This window comes from Dreissena polymorpha, chromosome 8 (genome assembly GCF_020536995.1).
Source record: "Dreissena polymorpha isolate Duluth1 chromosome 8, UMN_Dpol_1.0, whole genome shotgun sequence".
Lineage (NCBI taxonomy): Eukaryota > Metazoa > Mollusca > Bivalvia > Myida > Dreissenidae > Dreissena > Dreissena polymorpha.
Window position 1 is genome coordinate 1,691,127 of NC_068362.1, and position 20,485 is coordinate 1,711,611.

At 36.6% G+C, this 20,485-nt stretch overlaps 1 protein-coding gene across 6 annotated transcripts in view; it reads left to right on the forward strand.

The window, feature by feature from the left end:
• The window catches only part of LOC127842729 (ubiquitin carboxyl-terminal hydrolase 20-like), a 60,517-nt gene extending 40,437 nt beyond the window's left edge, over positions 1–20,080 (forward strand). For all 6 annotated transcript variants that reach the window (XM_052372405.1, XM_052372409.1, XM_052372407.1 and 3 more), the window contains 5 exons: positions 3,970–4,075; positions 5,510–5,591; positions 6,752–6,860; positions 8,502–8,604; positions 11,427–20,080. In XM_052372405.1, coding sequence (XP_052228365.1) covers positions 3,970–4,075; positions 5,510–5,591; positions 6,752–6,860; positions 8,502–8,604; positions 11,427–11,944 — 918 coding nt within the window. In that variant the 3' untranslated portion in view covers positions 11,945–20,080. The remainder of the gene's footprint in view (positions 1–3,969; positions 4,076–5,509; positions 5,592–6,751; positions 6,861–8,501; positions 8,605–11,426) is intronic.
• The last annotated feature ends 405 nt before the right edge of the window (positions 20,081–20,485 follow it).

Consider the following 20,485-nt stretch of genomic DNA (forward strand, 5'->3'; position numbering starts at 1 on the left):
ACATTGAATGGCATTAGTTATGATGTCCCTGAGTCTCAGGACTTGATAAGAGAGGTATGGTAGACATTGAATGGCATTAGTTATGATGTCCCTGAGTCTCAGGACTTGATAAGAGAGGTATGGTAGACATTGAATGGCATTAGTTATGATGTCCCTGAGTCTCAGGACTTGATAAGAGAGGTTTGGTAGACATTGAATGGCATTAGTTATGATGTCCCCGAGTCTCAGGACTTGATAAGAGAGGTATGGTAGACATTGAATGGCATTAGTTATGATGTCCCCGAGTCTCAGGACTTGATAGAGAGGTATGGTAGACATTCAATGGCATTAGTTATGATGTCCCTGAGTCTCAGGACTTGATAAGAGAGGTATGGTAGACATTAAATGGCATTAGTTATGATGTCCCTGAGTCTCGGGACTGGATAAGTGAGGTATGGTAGACATTGAATGGCATTAGTTATGATGTCCCTGAGTCTCAGGACTTGATAAGAGAGGTATGGTAGACTTTGAATGGCATTAGTTATGATGTCCCTGAGTCTCAGGACTTGATAAGAGAGGTATGGTAGACATTGAATGGCATTAGTTATGATGTCCCTGAGTCTCAGGACTGGATAAGAGAGGTATGGTAGACATTGAATGGCATTAGTTATGATGTCCCTGAGTCTCAGGACTTGATAAGAGAGGTATGGTAGACATTAAGTGGCATTAGTTATGATGTCCCCGAGTCTCAGGACTTGATAAGAGAGGTATGGTAGACATTGAATGGCATTAGTTATGATGTCCCTGAGTCTCAGGACTTGATAAGAGAGGTATGGTAGACATTGAATGGCATTAGTTATGATGTCCCTGAGTCTCAGGACTTGGTAAGAGAGATATGGTAGACATTGAATGGCATTAGTTATGATGTCCCTGAGTCTCAGGACTTGATAAGAGAGGTATGGTTGACATTGAATGGCATTAGTTATGATGTCCCTGAGTCTCAGGACTTGATAAGAGAGATATGGTAGACATTAAATGGCATTAGTTATGATGTCCCTGAGTCTCAGGACTTGATAAGAGAGGTATGGTAGACATTGAATGGCATTAGTTATGATGTCCCCGAGTCTCAGGACTTGATAAGTGAGGTATGGTAGACATTGAATGGCATTAGTTATGATGTCCCTGAGTCTCAGGACTTGATAAGAGAGGTATGGTAGACATTGAATGGCATTAGTTATGATGTCCCTGAGTCTCAGGACTTGATAAGAGAGGTATGGTAGACATTGAATGGCGTTATTCATGATGTCCTTGAGTCTCAGGACTTGATAAGAGAGATATGGTAGACATTAAATGGCATTAGTTATGATGTCCCTGAGTCTCAGGACTTGATAAGAGAGGTATGGTAGACATTGAATGGCATTAGTTATGATGTCCCCGAGTCTCAGGACTTGATAAGTGAGGTATGGTAGACATTGAATGGCATTAGTTATGATGTCCCTGAGTCTCAGGACTTGATAAGAGAGGTATGGTAGACATTGAATGGCATTAGTTATGATGTCCCTGAGTCTCAGGACTTGATAAGAGAGGTATGGTAGACATTGAATGGCGTTATTCATGATGTCCTTGAGTCTCAGGACTTGATAAGAGAGGTATGGTAGACATTGAATGGCATTAGTTATGATGTCCCCGAGTCTCAGGACTTGATAAGACAGGTATGGTAGACATTGAATGGCATTAGTTATGATGTCCCCGAGTCTCAGGACTTGATAAGACAGGTATGGTAGACATTGAATGGCATTAGTTATGATGTCCCTGAGTCTCGGGACTGGATTTGAGCTGCACTCTGGGAAAATGGGGCTTAATGCATGTGCGTTATTTGTCTACCCAGATAAGCCTGTGCAGTCTGCCTACGCTAATCAGGGATTACACTTTCCACTTCTATGGGGGTTTTTTGTTAAAAAGATGTCTCTTCTAAGCAAATAGTCATACCCCATAGTCACCAAGGAAAACGGACTCGAGAGCGTTTCATATAAGCTTAGGCTTGTTATGCAATCGAGCTTAAGTAAATAGGTTTAAAAAAATAAATAGCCAGTTTAGGTGGAAAAGTGTCATGCCTGATAAGCCTTTGCGGACTACGTAGGCTGATCTAGGGCATTATCTTAGACACATGCAGTAAACCTCATATTCCCAGTGGCTCAAAGTTGTAAATAAATGTATATAGCTCAGTGAATCAGTTTGCAGAGGTTTTAAGTAACAGCAAAGTAAAGCCAAAATCATGGTATACAACTGTTATTGTTCTTGTTTCATCATTCTTACATTTCCAACTCAGTGAAAGTTTCATTGTCAGTATTTTACAAGCTTCTGTTGGACATACACATTGTGTAGTTACTCTCACATATAACATTTATTCACACACATTTCACATTTGTACACACATACTTTGTACATTTGTTTGCACATACACAGTTCACAATTGTTCGCAATTTCTCATCTCACTTTTTTTTGTACACATGCCAGGGCCCTCGTTTGGTCATTTTTGGGGCCAAACTTTTTTTTTTTTTTACTTTATACCTATGTTGCCAGCTGGTATTGTGCTATTAACCTTTGATTAAATGTATATTTATGTAAATTACATTAAAATATAGCAATTTTAAGTGTTGAATGGTTGGTGAAAAGATCTTATAAAATTCCCCTTTTCGCCAAAAACAACCATAAATTCCCCCCTCTTAGGGCCCCTGCCCCAATCTCCCAAAGTGTAGCAAGGGCCCTGCCTGCACATGTCTTCTTACTTTCATATCGCACATTTGTTTACGCTTACTTTTCACTTGTGTTCACTCTTACACTCTTGTTAATGCTTGCACATGTCTCACATTTGTTTACATGTACATTATTAGCCCAGTCACATGCACTTCTTTCTCATGTCTCACATTTGTTCACATGTACATTTTTAGCCCAGTCACATGCACTTCTTCCACATGTCTCACATTTGTTCACATGTACATTTTTAGCCCAGTCACATGCACTTCTTTCTCATGTCTCACATTTGTTTACATGTACATTTTTAGCCCAGTCACATGCACTTCTTCCACATGTCTCACATTTGTTCACATGTACATTTTTAGCCCAGTCACATGCACTTCTTCCACATGTCTTACATTTGTTCACATGTACATTTTCAGCCCAGTCGCATGCACTTCTTTCTCATGTCTCATATTTGTTCACATGTACATTTTTAGCCCAGTCGCATGCACTTCTTCTACATGTCTCACATTTGTTCACATATACATTTTCAGCCCAGTCACATGCACTTCTTCCACATGTCTCACATTTGTTCACATATACATTTTTAGCCCAGTCACATGCACTTCTTTCTCATGTCTCACATTTGTTCACATGTACATTTTTAGCCCAGTCACATGCACTTCTTTCTCATGTCTCACATTTGTTCACATGTACATTTTTAGCCCAGTCACATGCACTTCTTTCTCATGTCTCACATTTGTTCACATATACATTTTCAGCCCAGTCGCATGCTCTTCTTCCACATGTCTCACATTTGTTCTCATGTACATTTTCAGCCCAGTCTTGTGCACTTCTTCCAAATGTCTCACATTTGTTCACATGTTCATTTTCAGCCCAGTCTCGTGCACTTCTTCCACATGTCTCACATTTGTTCACATGTTCATTTTCAGCCCAGTCTCATGGACTTCTTTCACATGTCTCACTGTTTTTCTCATGTACATTTTAAGCCCACTCCATGCACTTCTTTCACACATGTACATTTTAAACCCACTCCATGCGCTTCTTTCAAATGTCTTACATTTGTTCACATGTACATTTTAAGCCCACTCCATGCACTTGTATGAAATGTTTCACATTTTTTCACATATACATTTTCAGCACTTTTTTCGCATGTCTCTCATTTGTTCAATCTTCCACACTTGTTCATGCTTTCTCATGTCTTACATTTGTTCACATGTACATTTTCAGCCCAGTCTCATGCACTTCTTCATCTCCAAGCAGTGGATCAACCGGTTCAACACGTTTGCAGAGCCTGGGCCCATCACCAACCAGGACTTCCTCTGCCAGCATGGCGGTAAACAGGCTTCACTTCATACTTAACGAGATATTAACAAAGTTTGAAAGGGGTAACAATATTGTTTTTTTGTGTTCAAAATTCGGCCCCTTTTCAAATGTTTAAAAGAATATATTTTTCACAAAAGACAGCCTAAAATTCCCAATTAATTGACCCTTCATTAAAAAATGTGTTGTCATGGCGGTCAACCTGCTTTGCTTAATATACGCCACGGTTTGGGACTACTGGGCCTTATGTATCTGTGAAAAGAGTCGTCCCTGATTAGCCTGTGATGTCTGCACAGGCTAATCAGGGACGACTCATTCCAGTTTCATGGTATTTTTTGTACAAATGAAGTCTGTTCTTAGCCAAATGCAAGTTTAGAAGGAAAGTGTTGTCCCTGATAAGCCTGTGCAGACTGCACAGTCTAATCTGGGACAACACTTTAGTTTGTGCAGAAAACAGCTCATTTATCCACCCACAAACAAAGTTTTAGAGGGTTTATATTGGCGTCATTCTCTCAAGCAAAACAAGTGACCAGTAATCCAAAAGGCAAGTCAATCATACTAAATTACATCCCATGACCTTAACTTTGTCTGTTTGGTAAGTATTTGGAGCAAACTACTTCAATATTTCTCAATCAATAACAGCGGGACTATCTAGCTGGCTTTCTCTATTCGAAGGTTTCTGGGGAGGATGGCAGATTCAATCTCTGGCCTGGTCACATGTTTTGTGTGGTGATTTGTCATGAAATCTATGGTCTTTCTCCTCGTATCGCTGAGTCATGTAGGGCTTTAGTCCATTACTGGCATTAATCTGTGCACTTTCAGGGTTCCATCTGAGCTTTAAAATGTTGTCGCCACACTGGGGCTTTATTTGGGCAATGAAGATCATGCTTTTATTATACAAACATAAAACGAGTTTTTATGTCCCCGATAGGTTGCATATAGCAGTTGAACTTTCCGTCAGTCTGTGCGTCCGTCCGAAAACTTTAACATTGGCCAAAACTTTTGCAATATTGAAGATAGCAACTTTATATTTGGCATGCATGTGTATCTCATGAAGCTGCACATTATTAGTGGTGAAAGGTCAAGGTCATCCTTCAAGGTCAAAAGTGGTAAAATACAATCCAAGGAAGTAATAAGCTTTAAAAGGTAGATAATTTCTTAACCTGCCAAATGTTATATTGAAATTTGATTTCAACGTGGCGCAATATGGGGCATTGTGTTTCTGACAAACACATCTCTTGTTTTCAGTATGTTTAATAAATTGATTCTTTTCAAAGAGTAGCTCGGTGTACCAGTACAAATTGACTTTGTACACCCAGCTTTTCTTTCAAAAGAGGCTTTTTAATTGTTCTCAATATGGGAGGTTTTCTTATTCTCAGGTTTTAATTTTATTGTCACACTGCTATGATGATGATTCTGTTTCTTACGTTTTTATACACCTTTCCAGGTGTACCTCCCCAGAAAGTGGAGTATATAGCAGACCTGGTACTGCCTGTGTCACAGGCTATGTGGAGATTTCTGCATGACAGGTCAGTGCCCAGCCATACAGTTTTTTAGTAAATTTAGCAAATTTCTGAAGATTTAACATCCAGGAATGAAAGGACTCCTTATTATATGCCATTGCACATTTACTAAGGATGAGAACAATTATTCAAATATTATTTTTTTAACTGTCCGAATATTTGAACCCGTAAATACAATTGGAATATTTGATTTTTTTTTTTTATTCTTCATAAACAAAGACTTTGGTACAAAGACAAAGTCTCATTTGTAGTTTTTATGCAGATTTTTGGTTATTGATCAATGATGTGAAATTATTTGCCATCATTTATCAAGATGATTGTGTGGATAATTGGTATACTGGAAGGTATAAGTGTCATAGGCTGCTGAATTGTCTTTCATTTTGCAAGGGTGTTGACATGTTTCTTGTTAGCTTTTTAGTACAGTTTCTATATGTGCTAGCATAAGAGCATATATTTTATATGTACAGTACCTTATGCATACATATATGAGCCTCCCTCAGGGAAAAAAGGGGTCAATTAACCCTTTCCCACTCAGAAGCAAAGCAAAAATGTCTATGTGCAAACAGCATAAAACCAGAACTGCCTGAGAGTAACTTGCAGTCTGTTCAGGCTTGATGCTGTTTGCTGCCCATCAGCATCTAAGGGTTGGAAATAAAGCCTTTAAAACTTGAATCTAGTGAGAAAGGTCTTTTATTAAATTTAACTTCCTATGGGACTACAAATGCATCAAAATGGGTATCTAAGTGGTAAAGGGTTTGTCTTAACCCTTTCAGTGCGGGAACCGAATTTTGAAGGCCTTTGCAAACAGTTTGGATCCAGATGAGACGCCACAAAACGTGGCGTCTCATCAGGATCCAAACTGTTTGCTATTCTGATAATATTCTTTTAAAAAAATCAAAGAAAATGCTAATTTTAGAAATTCAGCAGACGACATTTTAGCAGACGACAAATTTCCCAGCATGCAAAGGGTTAATGCAGGTACGACACTTTCCGCCTATAACTAAAATTTCTCAAAGAAGAGACCTCATATAAAAATAAAAGTGGAAAGTGTCGTCCCTGATAAGTCTGCCTGGACAGCAAAGGCTTATATCGGATGACTCTTTACGCACACGCATTAAGCCCAGTTTTCCCATGAGGATGCTCACATTCATGAAAATGCCCTGTAGGTTTGGAGGCGGTCCATCGTGCAACCACCTGTTTGCCTGCACCCAGTGTCAGAAACAGCAGCAGCAGCTGAGGAGTCGACAGAAGGGAGAGCTCGACCAGTTTATACAGGTACTGTTGGAAATTATGATTGTTTCACATTTTCCTGCAAATAGGCAAAGTGAAAATAGCTATATGCAACCAGCATAAAACTGGAACAGCCTGCTACTCCTAGTAACTCGCAGTCTGTTCAGGTTTAATGCTCTTTGCAGCAGTATCTTGGGTTGGAGATGAAGCCTTTTAAACTTGAATTTAGTGATTAAGGTCATTAAATATGATTATCTAAGGGACTAAAATGGGTCATAATCAGTCCAGGGTTAAAGGCTCACTTGAATTCTTTATTTCACCCCCCCCATCCTCATCCCACCTCCAGGGTGTTTTGAGGGAAAGTTCAACCAGTGCTGACAGGTACTGTTGGAAATCATGGTTATGGTTTTAAGGCTTAAAATCCCCACCATATCTGGGGTGTTATACCCGTGTGTAAAGTTTGTCAAGTTTATACTGTTTATAGGGTTTCATACTCATGGTTGTGGTGTTCAGGCTTACTTAAATCCTTTATTTCATCCTCCCACTACCACCCTTCTACCACATCTGGGGTGTTATACCCATGTGTATTGTAGCAACCAACAGAAGGAAAAGTCAAACAAGATTATACAGATACTGCTGGCATCATAAGAGGTCTTAAAACATAATTCTGGATATAATAGGAATATGCTATTTTATTGTGCTTATTATTGCAGTATGCATGACCAATCTTGATGAATGTTTGGTAAAGCAAGCTTGCATGGTGACTAAGATATGGATTACAGTCTGGTTTACCATTTGCATGCTGGGAAATTTGTCGTCTGCTAAATAAAATGTCTTCTGCTGAATTTCAAAAATTAGCATTTTCTTTGATTTTTTTTTAAGAATACTATCAGAATAGCAAACAGTTTGGATCCTGATGAGATGCCACATTCTGTGGCGTCTCATCTGGATCCAAACTGTTTGCAAAGGCCTTCAAAATTCAGTTCCAGCACTGAAAGAGTTAAGGTCACTGTGATACATGTATAAACTTGAAAAATAGTTTCCACTCACTAAATTTATTTAAGAAGGATATGATGTGATGAACTTGTGTGTGTTTATTTAGCTTTAAATTGGATTCGGATTGCATATGGGGTCAGTGGAGTCCACTTCAATGTCATGGTCACAGTTCCAACTAAATAATTTGATTTTGGAAGCAGGTACTGTGTAGGCAGCTAACATGCACAACTAGTTTGTCATATGCATTTTTTACCAGTCAGGTAATGGTCACTGTTATAAAAAATAAATAAAAAATGTCCACTTAATAACTTGTGTTTGGATTGGTGCATTGCGCTGAAATATTCAGTGATGGTAGCTAATATGTGATCCTAGTTTGGGATTGTAGAGTTAGTTAAAAGTAAATGAATAAGAATTTTGAAAATCTTGTGTTGAAGTTTAGTCATTTACAGCGAGGGGATGGGTAATATTACTGTAAGATCTGTTTTTTTTTTCATTATTACACTGGCCATTTGATGATATTCAGCATTATTTCTGTGAAGACTCTGTTATAAGATTAAATTTGTTGTAAGATTAAATCAAATGTAAGTAAAAAAACATAATACTGATATTTATTAAATAGAATATTTCAAAGTGATATTGCAGTTATTTTCCAGAAAAGCTTGAAATAATTTGTTCTGCTTTATTTTCCAGCTGAATGACCAATTCAAGGAAGAGGACAATCCATCCGTTATCTATGCCATCTCCATGACCTGGTTTAAAGACTGGGAAAATTTTGTTCGGGAAAAAGACGACAGTAAGTACTTGCCGGAAAATTAAGTTTTTAAACCCCAAAATTCATCTGTGCATTGAAGGATGTGGAAATCCTTCCATGCAATGAAGAATGATGAAATTCTTCCGTTCATTAAAGAATGTGGAAATTCATCCGTGCAATGAAGGATGTGGAAATTCATCCGTGCACTGAAGGATGTGGAAATTCATCCGTGCAATGAAGGATGTGGAAATTCATCCGTGCACTGAAGGATGTGGAAATTCATCCGTGCAATGAAGGATGTGGAAATTCATCCGTGCAATGAAAGATGTGGAAACTCATCCATGCAATGAAGGATGTGGAAATTCATCCGTTCATTGAAGGATGTGGAAATTCATCAGTGCATTGAAGGATGTGGAAATCCTTCCATGGTCAAAATCCCCCAAATTATTGTCAGAAAAGCGCTTTTCAGATCTATGACTTAAGCATGTATTGAAAGATTTTAAAATGATGTATTCACCAATATGAGATGGTGTGTTGTGTACAAGAACATGGCCACTATCTGCAAGGTCAAGGTCAGACTTTGAGGTCAAAAGACTATTGTTATTGTCAAAATAGGTCTTTTCAGTTCTGTAAAAGGTCTTTTCAGTTTTGTAAATTTACCATGTATTGAATATTAATAAACTGGCTGGCTTGAAGACTGAAAGAAATTTGGATTTCAAAATGTTAAACTTCATAGGAAAGTTTTTCTATACATTAAAGCTCATGCTTGGAGATTTCAGTCAAAATGCAGCATTGATTGTGATGGCTGTCTGTCTGTGCTAAAGCTGTATGTGGGGGTGTATTAACCAGTGTCAGTGACAGCTTTTGTTTGTGTAGTTTTTTAGCTCGGCTGTTTTGGAAGAAAACCTGATGTATTGTCATAGCCAGCTCGTCTTGTCCGTCGTTGTGTCATCTGCCGTCCGTGTCATGCTAAAACCTTAACATTTTGTCAAGGTTTTGAACATTGGCTCTAAAATCAAAGTGCTTCAACCTACAACTTTGAAACTACATGAGTTCTACATGCCACACCCATTTTTGGGTCACTAGGTCAGGTCAAGGTCACTGTTACTTTTATTTATTCAAAACTGCACCTACAGCCAAGCGTGGCACCTTTTATGCGGTGCTCTTGTTAAATGACTGAGACTTGATTGAGGCTGCGTTGTTATGCTGCATTTAGTGAATAGCATGTGACTTAATTTGCTTTGAAGAAGTAGTGTGCAGGAAACAGGTATAAGTTTTGAGACACCCCTACTTTGGGGAATTTTTTATTTATTTATTCAATCCCTTAATGTTAAAAATACTTGAATATGGAATTATTTGTGGGTTTGATTTTGTATTCCAACAAACCAGTTTTTGATGTTAATTCTCCAACTTCAATACATTTTGAATATGTTTGTTAAATATTGTAATTTTTTCCTAATAAATCAAATTATTACCATTTTTCTACATGAAGAAGATATTGTTATTAGTAAGGACTTAGTAATCTAACAATTTCAGCCTCATTATTCTGTTCTTTCAAAAAATTTAGCTATCCAAAGGCGTGACATACCGTAATTACTCTATGTTTGCGGACACTCTAAGTTTTCGGACACCCCTTTTTTTAGCAAAAATAATTATTTTTCGTGACTCTTAATTTTCGGACACACGAGTTTTCGTCCATAATTAATATCTCTAAGTTTTCGGACAGTATATTTTACTGCGCTATTTTACCAATTTCGGTCCTGTTTTCGATACTTATGACACTTCGATCATGGGGTTTTACAACCGGATTAACATCATAAAATGTGGCAGGTGCATGCCTGAGGGCAGCGGACCATTACATTTGCATTATTGGGTAAATAACCTTGTAAACCGGTATTAAACATTGGTTTCGCCCGATAGCATAAGCGTTATGACAATTATCAGGGGTAGTGCCAATTAACAAGTTCAATTATCTACCGCAATGGTATTGCCGATTCTCAGTAAAATAGCTGTTACAAATAATAAACACTTCAAAGTGTGATGAACCGTATTGCAAGTTTTACGACCAATAGAAGGTGTACGACAACAACTATCGGAAACAAACAAACAAAGAATTCATAGTTTGCTTTTTTATTGCGTTAATTTCAGGTTCATACTAGCGAGTATCGGTACATCACATGCTCTTCTTTGAACTCGTTTGCCCAAGTACAACCTTGTAGTAACTTTCTGTCAAATAAATTAAGCATTTAAAATTATTTAAAATGCAATGCAAACATAACTGTAATTTATTCTATATGGTAGTTTACAAGGGCGTGCTATGACCGGAAGTCGTTGATACAATGGACGCTTTTTTCAGACACTTCAATTTTCGACTCTCAGTTTTCGGACACCTGTATTTTGAGAATATTTTTCGTATCTAAGTTTTCGGACACGAATAAAAATAATTATTTTTAAGTGTCCGAAAACATTGAGTAATTACGGTAAATCTGGGCATGTCGCTTTATTGGTATGAATGTAAATCATCTGTACTGACAACTTCCTAACATAAAGGGACCAGGAAGAGTATAAAGGACTGTCATCGTGCTAAAACCTTTACATTGGCTCTTAAATCAAAGTGCTTCCACCTACAACTTTAAAACTTCATATGTAGCTGCACCTTGATGAGTTCTACATGCCACACCCATTTTTGGGTCACTAGGTCAAAGGTCAAGGTAACGTCTGACAAGCTTTCATTTATTCAAAACTGCACCCACAGCCGAGCATTGGCACCCGCTATGCGGTGCTCTTGTTTTATGCATTGGGTTAATTTTTTATGCCAATATAATAGTACATACACACTTGGTTATGCTTTTGTGCATTTCCAGGTCCCCCTGGGCCCATCGACAACAAAAGGATCAGCATCGTAAAGAACGGCCAGGTGGTTGTACGCCCGAACTCAGACCATGGTCAGTTGAGCGGAGCCATGTGGCAGTACCTGTTTGGGATTTACGGGGGTGGGCCGGAGCTGATCGTGAAGCAAGTAACGCCTCCGACTATGCGGAAAACTTTGGCAGAACAGGCCCAATCCGCTGCGTCTTGGGTGAACAAGACGGAAAATGCTCATCTGATGGAAAGTGGTTCAAATGTTTCGCATCCTATCGAACACAAATTTGGATGTAGTGATGGAGTTGTTGAACTAGCGGAGAGTAGAAGTTCGAGCGAAGTTGAAACAACTGATATGCAAAATGTGAATGGTATGGAGGAAAGGGTGGAAGGGGAAAGTGGAGAGGTCAAGGTAGGTAGGGATGATAAAGAGGATGAGTCTGAAGAATTGTTGGAAACTGTTAGCGGAGTTTTGAGTTGTTCAAATGATATACCAGAGCAAAAACTGCACAGAGACTAGGGCTAGTATTCATGCAGCACTTGAGAGGAATATTAAGTTATGTTGTTCTGGAGTAGAACTATCAGGCCTGGCCCAGTATTCACTAACCATTTCTTGGACTTAAGAATACAGCATAGACTGAGAAGCCCCAAAAATACGTCTAGTGTTGGAATATATACTGATTACCAGTGGTGAATGTGTCAATAATAATTTTTTTACTGTTTTACATAAAGATAGACTCGAGTTTGACTCTAAATTAAAGCAATTGTTGAATATTGTAATGTAAAGAATTTTCTTCATTCATAGAATGATGTCTTAGACTTGTTTAGTGAATAAGGGCCCATATGTGAAATCCAAATATTTTGTTTACAAAGGGGCAAAATACATAACATTTTAGTAATATGTATCTTCTATAAAAACTAAACATACAGGCAAAAGGGTTTAGCAATTGATTATAATTTTTAGAACCTTTTCCCAAACTAGCTGTGTTTATAAGAAAGCTTTTTTCAATTAATCTTTGATGCCATCAATTCAATCCTTGAGGATTGGCTTGAGAATATGTTATGTGACTGTTATGTTATGTGATAGAATGAAAGTTATTTATTTAGAATTTGAGCGGAAGTTGCAAGTGTCATGAATGTTGCTGGATTGAACAGCAAACAACACAAGGTTGTATGTTTTAATGGATTGAATTTAAATGTTATTGATTGCTCTGAGAAGAAATGATGTGAACTATTAATATTTGTTTTAATTATTTTCATGTAATTTCTTGTGCTGGTCAGATATATTAAATCTTATACCAGTATAACTCTAAAACTATTAGTTTACATTAAAATTTAAATGTTAGATGTTAATTTATGAATGTTATTAAATGATCAGTCAAGAAATTTTTGAAGGAATGAACATTTTTGTTATTTTATTTTTTATGATATTTCATGCTTTTTAACCCTTTGAGTGCTGGAACCGAATTTAAAAGGCCTTTGCAAACAGTTTGGATCCAGATGAGACGCCACATAACGTGGCGTCTCATCTGGATCCAAACTGTTTGCTATTCTGATAGTATTCTTTGAAAAAAATGAAAGAAAATGCTAATTTTAGAAATTTAGCAGACGACATTTTAGCAGAAGACAAATTACCCAGCATGCAAAGGGTTAACAGAAGCTTGAAGTTTACTGTCTATAGTTACGAGAGATTTCATGTCAATTGCAATTGACGATCTTTTTATTAGTTTTGAAAGCATAATATATTTGCACTTACTTTGAATTTCTAAATTAAGATTCTTATATCTTATGTTGTATTACAAGTCAAATCATTTCATCCCATATGGTAACTTTTTGTCAATTTCGCTTTATTAACCATTAATTTATATGTATTTATAAGTGATTGTCTTACATTGTTATCCATAAATGTTTTTAAGATCTCTAAAAGTGTTGTTTATTTATTAAGAGTTGTTCTTTAGATTTAATGTGATGCACAACTTAGGCTTATTGTATGTCTGTTACGTGTGGGAATGGCAGACTAAATACAGTCGATTGGTGTATAACGGATAGCTAAGGACTTCGAGTCTCATTTCAACGTAAACACCATGCATTCAGTAATTAAACCATTAAACCTAGATAGACACATGTCTTTCCTATTGAAACATGCCAGTGGTTTTAAATTTCCGAAAAAAATTATTTGTTTACAGCATGAATTTCATGGTACACTGATTCAGCCATTACCGGATCGCTTAGGTCTTTATCGGATTACATGTGTATTGCGTTATTTCTTGAACTTTGACACAGCATTTGTAAAAAATTATTGCAATATATGTACATTTCCAGAAAGGAAATTCATTTCTGCGTTTAATAAGACCAAGTTCATGGAAATCGCTGCACAATTGATGAAGTAATGGCTGTTCAAAGCGATGCACCCTATATTCAGGTCATTTTGAGTTGAATACCTTGTTATATATACAGATTTGATAGTGAAAAATATGTTTTCAGAGAAATTGATTTTTCGTTATAATTTGATTTTTTTTTCATTAAAAATGATGTTTTCACTAATTAATATCATAGTTTATATTTATTTTGAGACAATCCCCACATTCCTGAATATGGGTCACCACATGTCCGTTATTCACTAAATCCCGAGTAGCAGCTTTCATGCTTATTTTATATGGTACGCATCAATTTGGTTTCTGAGCATTCTTACTTATGTAAAGGACACATAATACTAAAATATTACATCCATGAACATTAAGTTTACCAAACAAAATCTGCAAAATTCAAGAAACCATTTGTCTGCACTTTTCCTGTCGTCACAAAAACGGTGCGTACATTACGTGACCTTGTTTTGCTTTCGAAAAAAGAAACAGTTGTAAACATTGACAAACGTCGGCAAAATAATAAATCGACTTAACAATGATAGGCTTTGTGTATTCAATTCATAGAAAACTATAAATCTTAACATAAAAAAAAAGTAATTTTGCCAAAATGTTTAACCTATCCGTTACTCACTAAAATCCGCTATACACCAATAGACTGTAGTAATCACTTTTTATACAATATAACAAGCTTGATTAGCTGGATATTGTATTTCAGGCTAGGCAGGTCAAGGTCACTGTTTCTAAAAATAGATACAAAGTTTCTGTTCAATAGCTTCAGTGTGGATGGAGGTAATACATTCAAATTTTGTGTGAATGGAGCTTAACCCTTTCAGTGCGGGAACCGAATTTTAAAGGCCTTTACAAACAGTTTGAATCCAGATGAGACGCCACAGAACGTGGCGTCTCATCAGGATCCAAACTGTTTGCTATTCTGAAAGTATTCTTTGAAAAAAATAGAAGAAAATGCTAATTTTAGAAATTCTGCAGACAACATTTTAGCAGACAACAAATTTCCCAGCATGCAAAGGGTTAAATGAAGACCTATTGATAATTTCAGGCCATTAAGGTCAAGGTCATCATCACTGTAACTAAAAATGGAAAAAGCAGTTTCAACTCAATAACTTAAGTAAAGATATCAAAAGTTTCCCCTCAATAACTTGAGTAAAGATTAAAAGTTTCCCCTCTATAACATGAGTAAAGATTAAGGTACATGTATTACACCGAAAGTTTCTGTGTAGGTTGCTTTCATGTAGACCTTGCTTTATATTGTATTTAAGGAGAGTTTAATAAAGGTCAAGGTCATTGTTGTTAAAAATAGTAAAACAGTTTCTTTTCAATAACTTGACTTTAGACATTTTCTTTGTAGTAAGCTTCTTCATTGCAGACCTTTCTAGAGATTGAATGTTAACCCTTTCATTGCGGGAACCGAATTTTGAAGGCCTTTGCAAACAGTTTGAATCCAGATGAGACGCCACAAAACGTGGCGTCTCATCAGGATCCAAACTGTTTGCTATTCTGATAATATTCTTTGAAAAAAATCGAAGAAAATGCTAATTTTAGAAATCAAGCAGACGACAATTTAGCAGACGACAAATTTCCCAGCATGCAAAGGGTTAATTATTTGGGCTGTGCTCTGTTAAAAGGGGGTTAAATTCATGTTCATAAAGTGTCGTCCCAGATTAGCCTGTGCAGGCTGCACAGGCTAATCAGGGATGGCATTTTCTGCTTTTATGGTATTTTTCGTTTACAGTAAGTCTCATCTTAGCGAAAATCCAGTTTAAGCGGAAAGTTTTGTCCCTGATTGGCCAGTGCCGCACATGCATTAAACTCTATTTTCACAGAGCACGGCCCATTTTAATCAAGTAAGATTTTTTTTTACCATTATGGGAATGGGGCTGGGTCCCTTTGGATTTGGAAAATGTGCGGCGTTTTGACTAAAATTTGGAAATTAGTGTTGTTGTTTTGCTTAAAACTGCTTCAAAATTGAGAATACAAGTGGATTTTAGTATTATATTTCCTAAGGTTAAACTCCCATTTGGGAATTATATATACTTTTTTTCCTTGGGGAATGGGGCCAATAACCGCACCCGATTTTGCATGAAAAAAAACACTGATGTTAAACGTCTTAAGACCTGGTTTCATGTGATGTTTCTTGAATCCATTATTTTGTTTGCCATTATTTGTACTTTCATGAGAAATTGCAACCCTTGTTTCCTGTAGGTCCTGATAGCTCTATTAGTTAAGTTTATTGTGTGAAGATTTTTAAAGTTTGTATAAGGTTGCTTGATATTACGTGAAAAATTTGTATGTTTGTGGACATGTACACTTGCGAATTATGGAATTGCCCTTTTATTAAATACAACTAGATTTCTCTGGAAGAAATTTCTCCAATTGCATTGCCTTCAATAGTGGTGGGGCAAACAATATGAGGGGAAAATGTAGCTTCAATTGTGAATAGCAGTTGGGCAAACATTGTGAGAGGAAAATATGTCATCAATGGAGAATAGCAGTGGGGCAAACAATATAAGGGGAAGATGTTGCATCAATTATGTTTAGAAGTGGGGCAAACAATGTCAGTGGAAAGTGGGTAAATGGTTTTTATGCCCCCTTTCGAAGAAAAAGGTGTATATAGTTTTCGCATTGTCTGTCAATCTGTCTGTCAGTCTGTCTGTCAGTCTGTCACACTTTTCGTGTCCGCTCTCTAATTCAAATTGTTTTATCAGATCTTTACCAAACTTGGTCAGAAGTTGTATCTAGACAATATCTAGGTCAAGTTTGAATATGGGTCATGCCGGTTCAAAAACTAGGTCACTGGGTCACTTAGTGCATTTCAAGAATTTAGCATGCTGTCCGCTCTCTAATTGAAGTAGTTTTCATGTGATCTTTACCAAACTTGGTCAGAAGTTGTATCAAGGCAATATCTAGGTAAAGTTCGAATATGGCTCATGCCAGGTTAAAAACTAGGTCATGTGGTCACTTTCTGATTTATTTTGATATTCTAAGACATTTTTATGCCCCCAAAGGAGGGCATATAGTGATCGGACTGTCTGTCTGTCCGTCACACTTTGCGTGTAGATTTCGAAAAATGCTCATAACTTCTATGTCGCTTCAGAAAGCAATTTCATATTTGGCATGCATGTGTATATGGACAAGGCCTTTCCATACGCACACGAATTTTGACCCCTGTGACCTTGAACTTAGGGTCCGTGTTTAGGTTTCGCAATCTGCGTTTAGGTTTCGAAAAAAGCTCATAACTTCTACCAAGTGTTTATAGGGGGCATAAGTCATCCTATGGTGACAGCTTTTATCTTGAAAGGAGATGTTAATGTTTCATTTTTTTTTAGAAGGGAACAATATCATAGAATAGCTAAAATTTATTGTAAATGAATTGGTGTTTTTACAAATGTCATCCTGATTTCCCTGTAATCAGTTGACACATTATACATCAAAATGTTCACCTGAGAGGACTAGGTTTACCCTTCGTCTGTCTGTGTGTCGGTCAGTCCACTTTCCCCCCTCAATTTAATAAGGCCTTAAGAATATTGGATACAACTTGGTACAAGTATAAAAGTGAGTCTTATGCACATACTTTTTTAACCAGAGGTCATCGTCCGTTTGCTGATATTAAAAAACAAACAATTTAAACTGAAAAAAAAATTACATTAGATATATACAATCACCCATAAGTTTAGGTACATTCAACCCCAATTACTGAAGTAATTTAAAACTTCTCATCATAAAACTGGATTCAGCAAGTTCTCGTTAAGTACTGAAGATTCTGATATTAAATTAGGTATACTTTCATAGGGCCTTGTAGGGATTATGCAAGACCTTTCAATTTTCAAAATAGGTCAAAGGTCAAGTCCCGATTACTGTAAATAGAACAAATCTTAATATTGTGCTTACTCACAAACAGCATAATACATATATAATAAATAATATATGATAATGAAACTTTGTGTATCGTGTAAGTACCTGTTATCGAACAGCACCTATTATCGGACGTTTTGTTTTGGTTCTGTATGCACATGCGCAAAAGTGCGCATGACGTCACATTGATAAACAAATGGTCGCACATGAAGTCCATGATCTACTTGCCTACTTGGCTTGAAACAAATGCGCCAAAACAGGTTAAAGGAATGCATTTATTGTTATTTTACACCGTTTTGTGTGTTTTTTGCTATTACTTTTTGAATGCATTTATGAAAACGTGCATTTACACACCAAAAAGCATATTTCTGTTTGCAATTTTGATTGCAGCAGACGCAGACTTTTTCGCCGAGTCCGGGTCACGTGCTAGTCATGTGACTATGTATATACTCGAGTAGTATTTATGAAGTGTTGGTAATAGGTGATGTTTTCATCGGCCGCCATTTTGTTTTGTCTGCTAGAGGTGACAATAATCAGGGAATCATTGTTATGAATTCTTGAATGTAGTTTGCTGGAAAACTTTACAGATAAATTATTCAATGATTGAACTGTTAGTCATTTGTTAAAACAAAATGTTTTTGTAATTTTAAGTGTTTCAATTTTAAGGTAATTTAACGTAACTGGTTCGTACGGCATACACATTTGACTATATGTGCCATTTGTATGTCTGTCAATTGTTTTTCCCCTTCACCCATCCATCTTTTCTCCTTCCACAAAAAAAGAAAAAGCTTGAAAAGAACATAATGGAATATAACCTGATTGTTTTGTAAAACCTCTCATTTCTGCCAAATGTCAAGTTATGTTATTAAAATACAATTAACCCTTTGCATGCTGGGAAATTTGTCGTCTGCTAAAATGTGGTCTGCTGAATTTCTAAAATTAGCATTTTCTTTGTTTTTTTCCAAAGAATACAATCAGAATAGCAAACAGTTTGGTCCTGATGAGATGCCACGTTCTGTGGCGTCTCATCTGGATCCAAACTGATTGCAAAGGCCTTCAAAATTCGGTACCAGCACTGAAAGAGTTAAAGAAGAAACTTCAATTTCTTCAAAGTTAAATAAGCAATATTTACAAACCTTGCTGTGCATACAATAGCAATGTGACAGTTGTATGCACAACCTTTCTTCATCACCGGCCGATTGTCTGTGGAATTAAAAAAAATAAATCCTAATACTACTGTGCTAAATGGATATCCGATTCATAAGCAAACATAGCAAATGTACAGAGTAAGGGGAATCTGAAGGTAATGCACATTTTTTGAATTGATAGGGATTTTTGAACCAGAAAGATAGGGGATTCCTGTATTGAGTTCAATCCTTTCAAATAAATTTATTTTCAATGAAACCCCACTTACAATATATTCTCACTGCCCATATTGTCCACCTTGTGTTACATCCATTTTCAGTTGGACCTTTCCTGTGTTCTTCATGCAATTCCCTATACACATCTCGTAGTCCATATTACATTTTTATCATACCTAACATTTTAGATGGGACTATTATAAAATGTTGAGTGTAATATTTACATAGTGTGTGTATGCTCGAGCCAATAAATTCTTATCACCCTGTTGTTGGTAACATCACCCCGTGTCTTGGACAGCAACAGGATCTGTTAATCGCACAAATGTTTGTAGAAGTTTTGATGTCACGTTTTTTGTAGTTCATGTTTGTCACAACAAATGTTTTTAGAAGTTTTTCAATCGCGACTTATTTCGGTTTTTACATTTTTATGGGAAGTATATTAGGCATATTACTCATTTCTGAACTCTTAAGAATCTATTGAGGCCCAAAAGAATTTGTTAAGAGATTACATATAGCACGTTATAATTTTTTCTTTGCAATCACACGATTTCCCGTATTCATTGCTTGTGCTGTTTTGTGTTGGTGTGTCTATCTCACGTACTGATTTACTTGTTGGTTTTGTTAACCCTTTTTTGCTAAGCAGCAAATTGAAAATGGCTAAATTCAACCAGCATAAAACCAGTGAACCTTACAGGCTGTTCAGGTTTTATGCTGTTTGCCTCACATCAGTATCTTATGGTTGGAAATCAAGCCTTTAAAACTTTATTATCTAGTAATTAAGTGTTAAATTGTATTTGATTCTCTAATGGACAACAAATGCGAAAAATGCATATATCAGCAGAAAAGGGTCAACTTTTTTCTGTTCTTGCTTTGGGTCCTTGAGTACCACCTGATAGATTCATACAAATCTCAAACCTCTATGACATTAAATTTTTTCATATGAATGCAGTCTGTGCTTTTCGTTCTAATTTCTATGTGATGTCTACATTGCTCTGTATGTTTGTGTTTTATAATTCAACTATAAAGATTAGGAGACTATATTAACCTTGATCAAATCAACGTGTTGTTGTTATAATTTAATCCTTTCCTCCATAAGAAGCAAAACGAAAACGGCATAAAACCAGAACAGCCTGTGAGTCACTTGCAGTATGTTCAGGTTTTATGCAGTTTGCTGCTCACCGGTAACTAATGGTTGGAAATGAAGCCTTTAAAACTTGAATTTAGTAAGAAAGGTATTTCATTTAATGTAACTTTCTAAGGGACTACAAATGCACCAAAACACGTATCTATACGGGAAAGGGTTAAAGCCCGTCCCGTTAAGAATAAAGGTTGTTGGTTACTAGTGCTTGGTAATTTTTTGCTCGGGCACTACTTAAATGTACCCCGGGTAGTTTTTCATGTACGACAAAGTATTTTTGGTACGGAAAATATTCTTAAAAGTACCCTAGAGTATGGTCTGGTGCC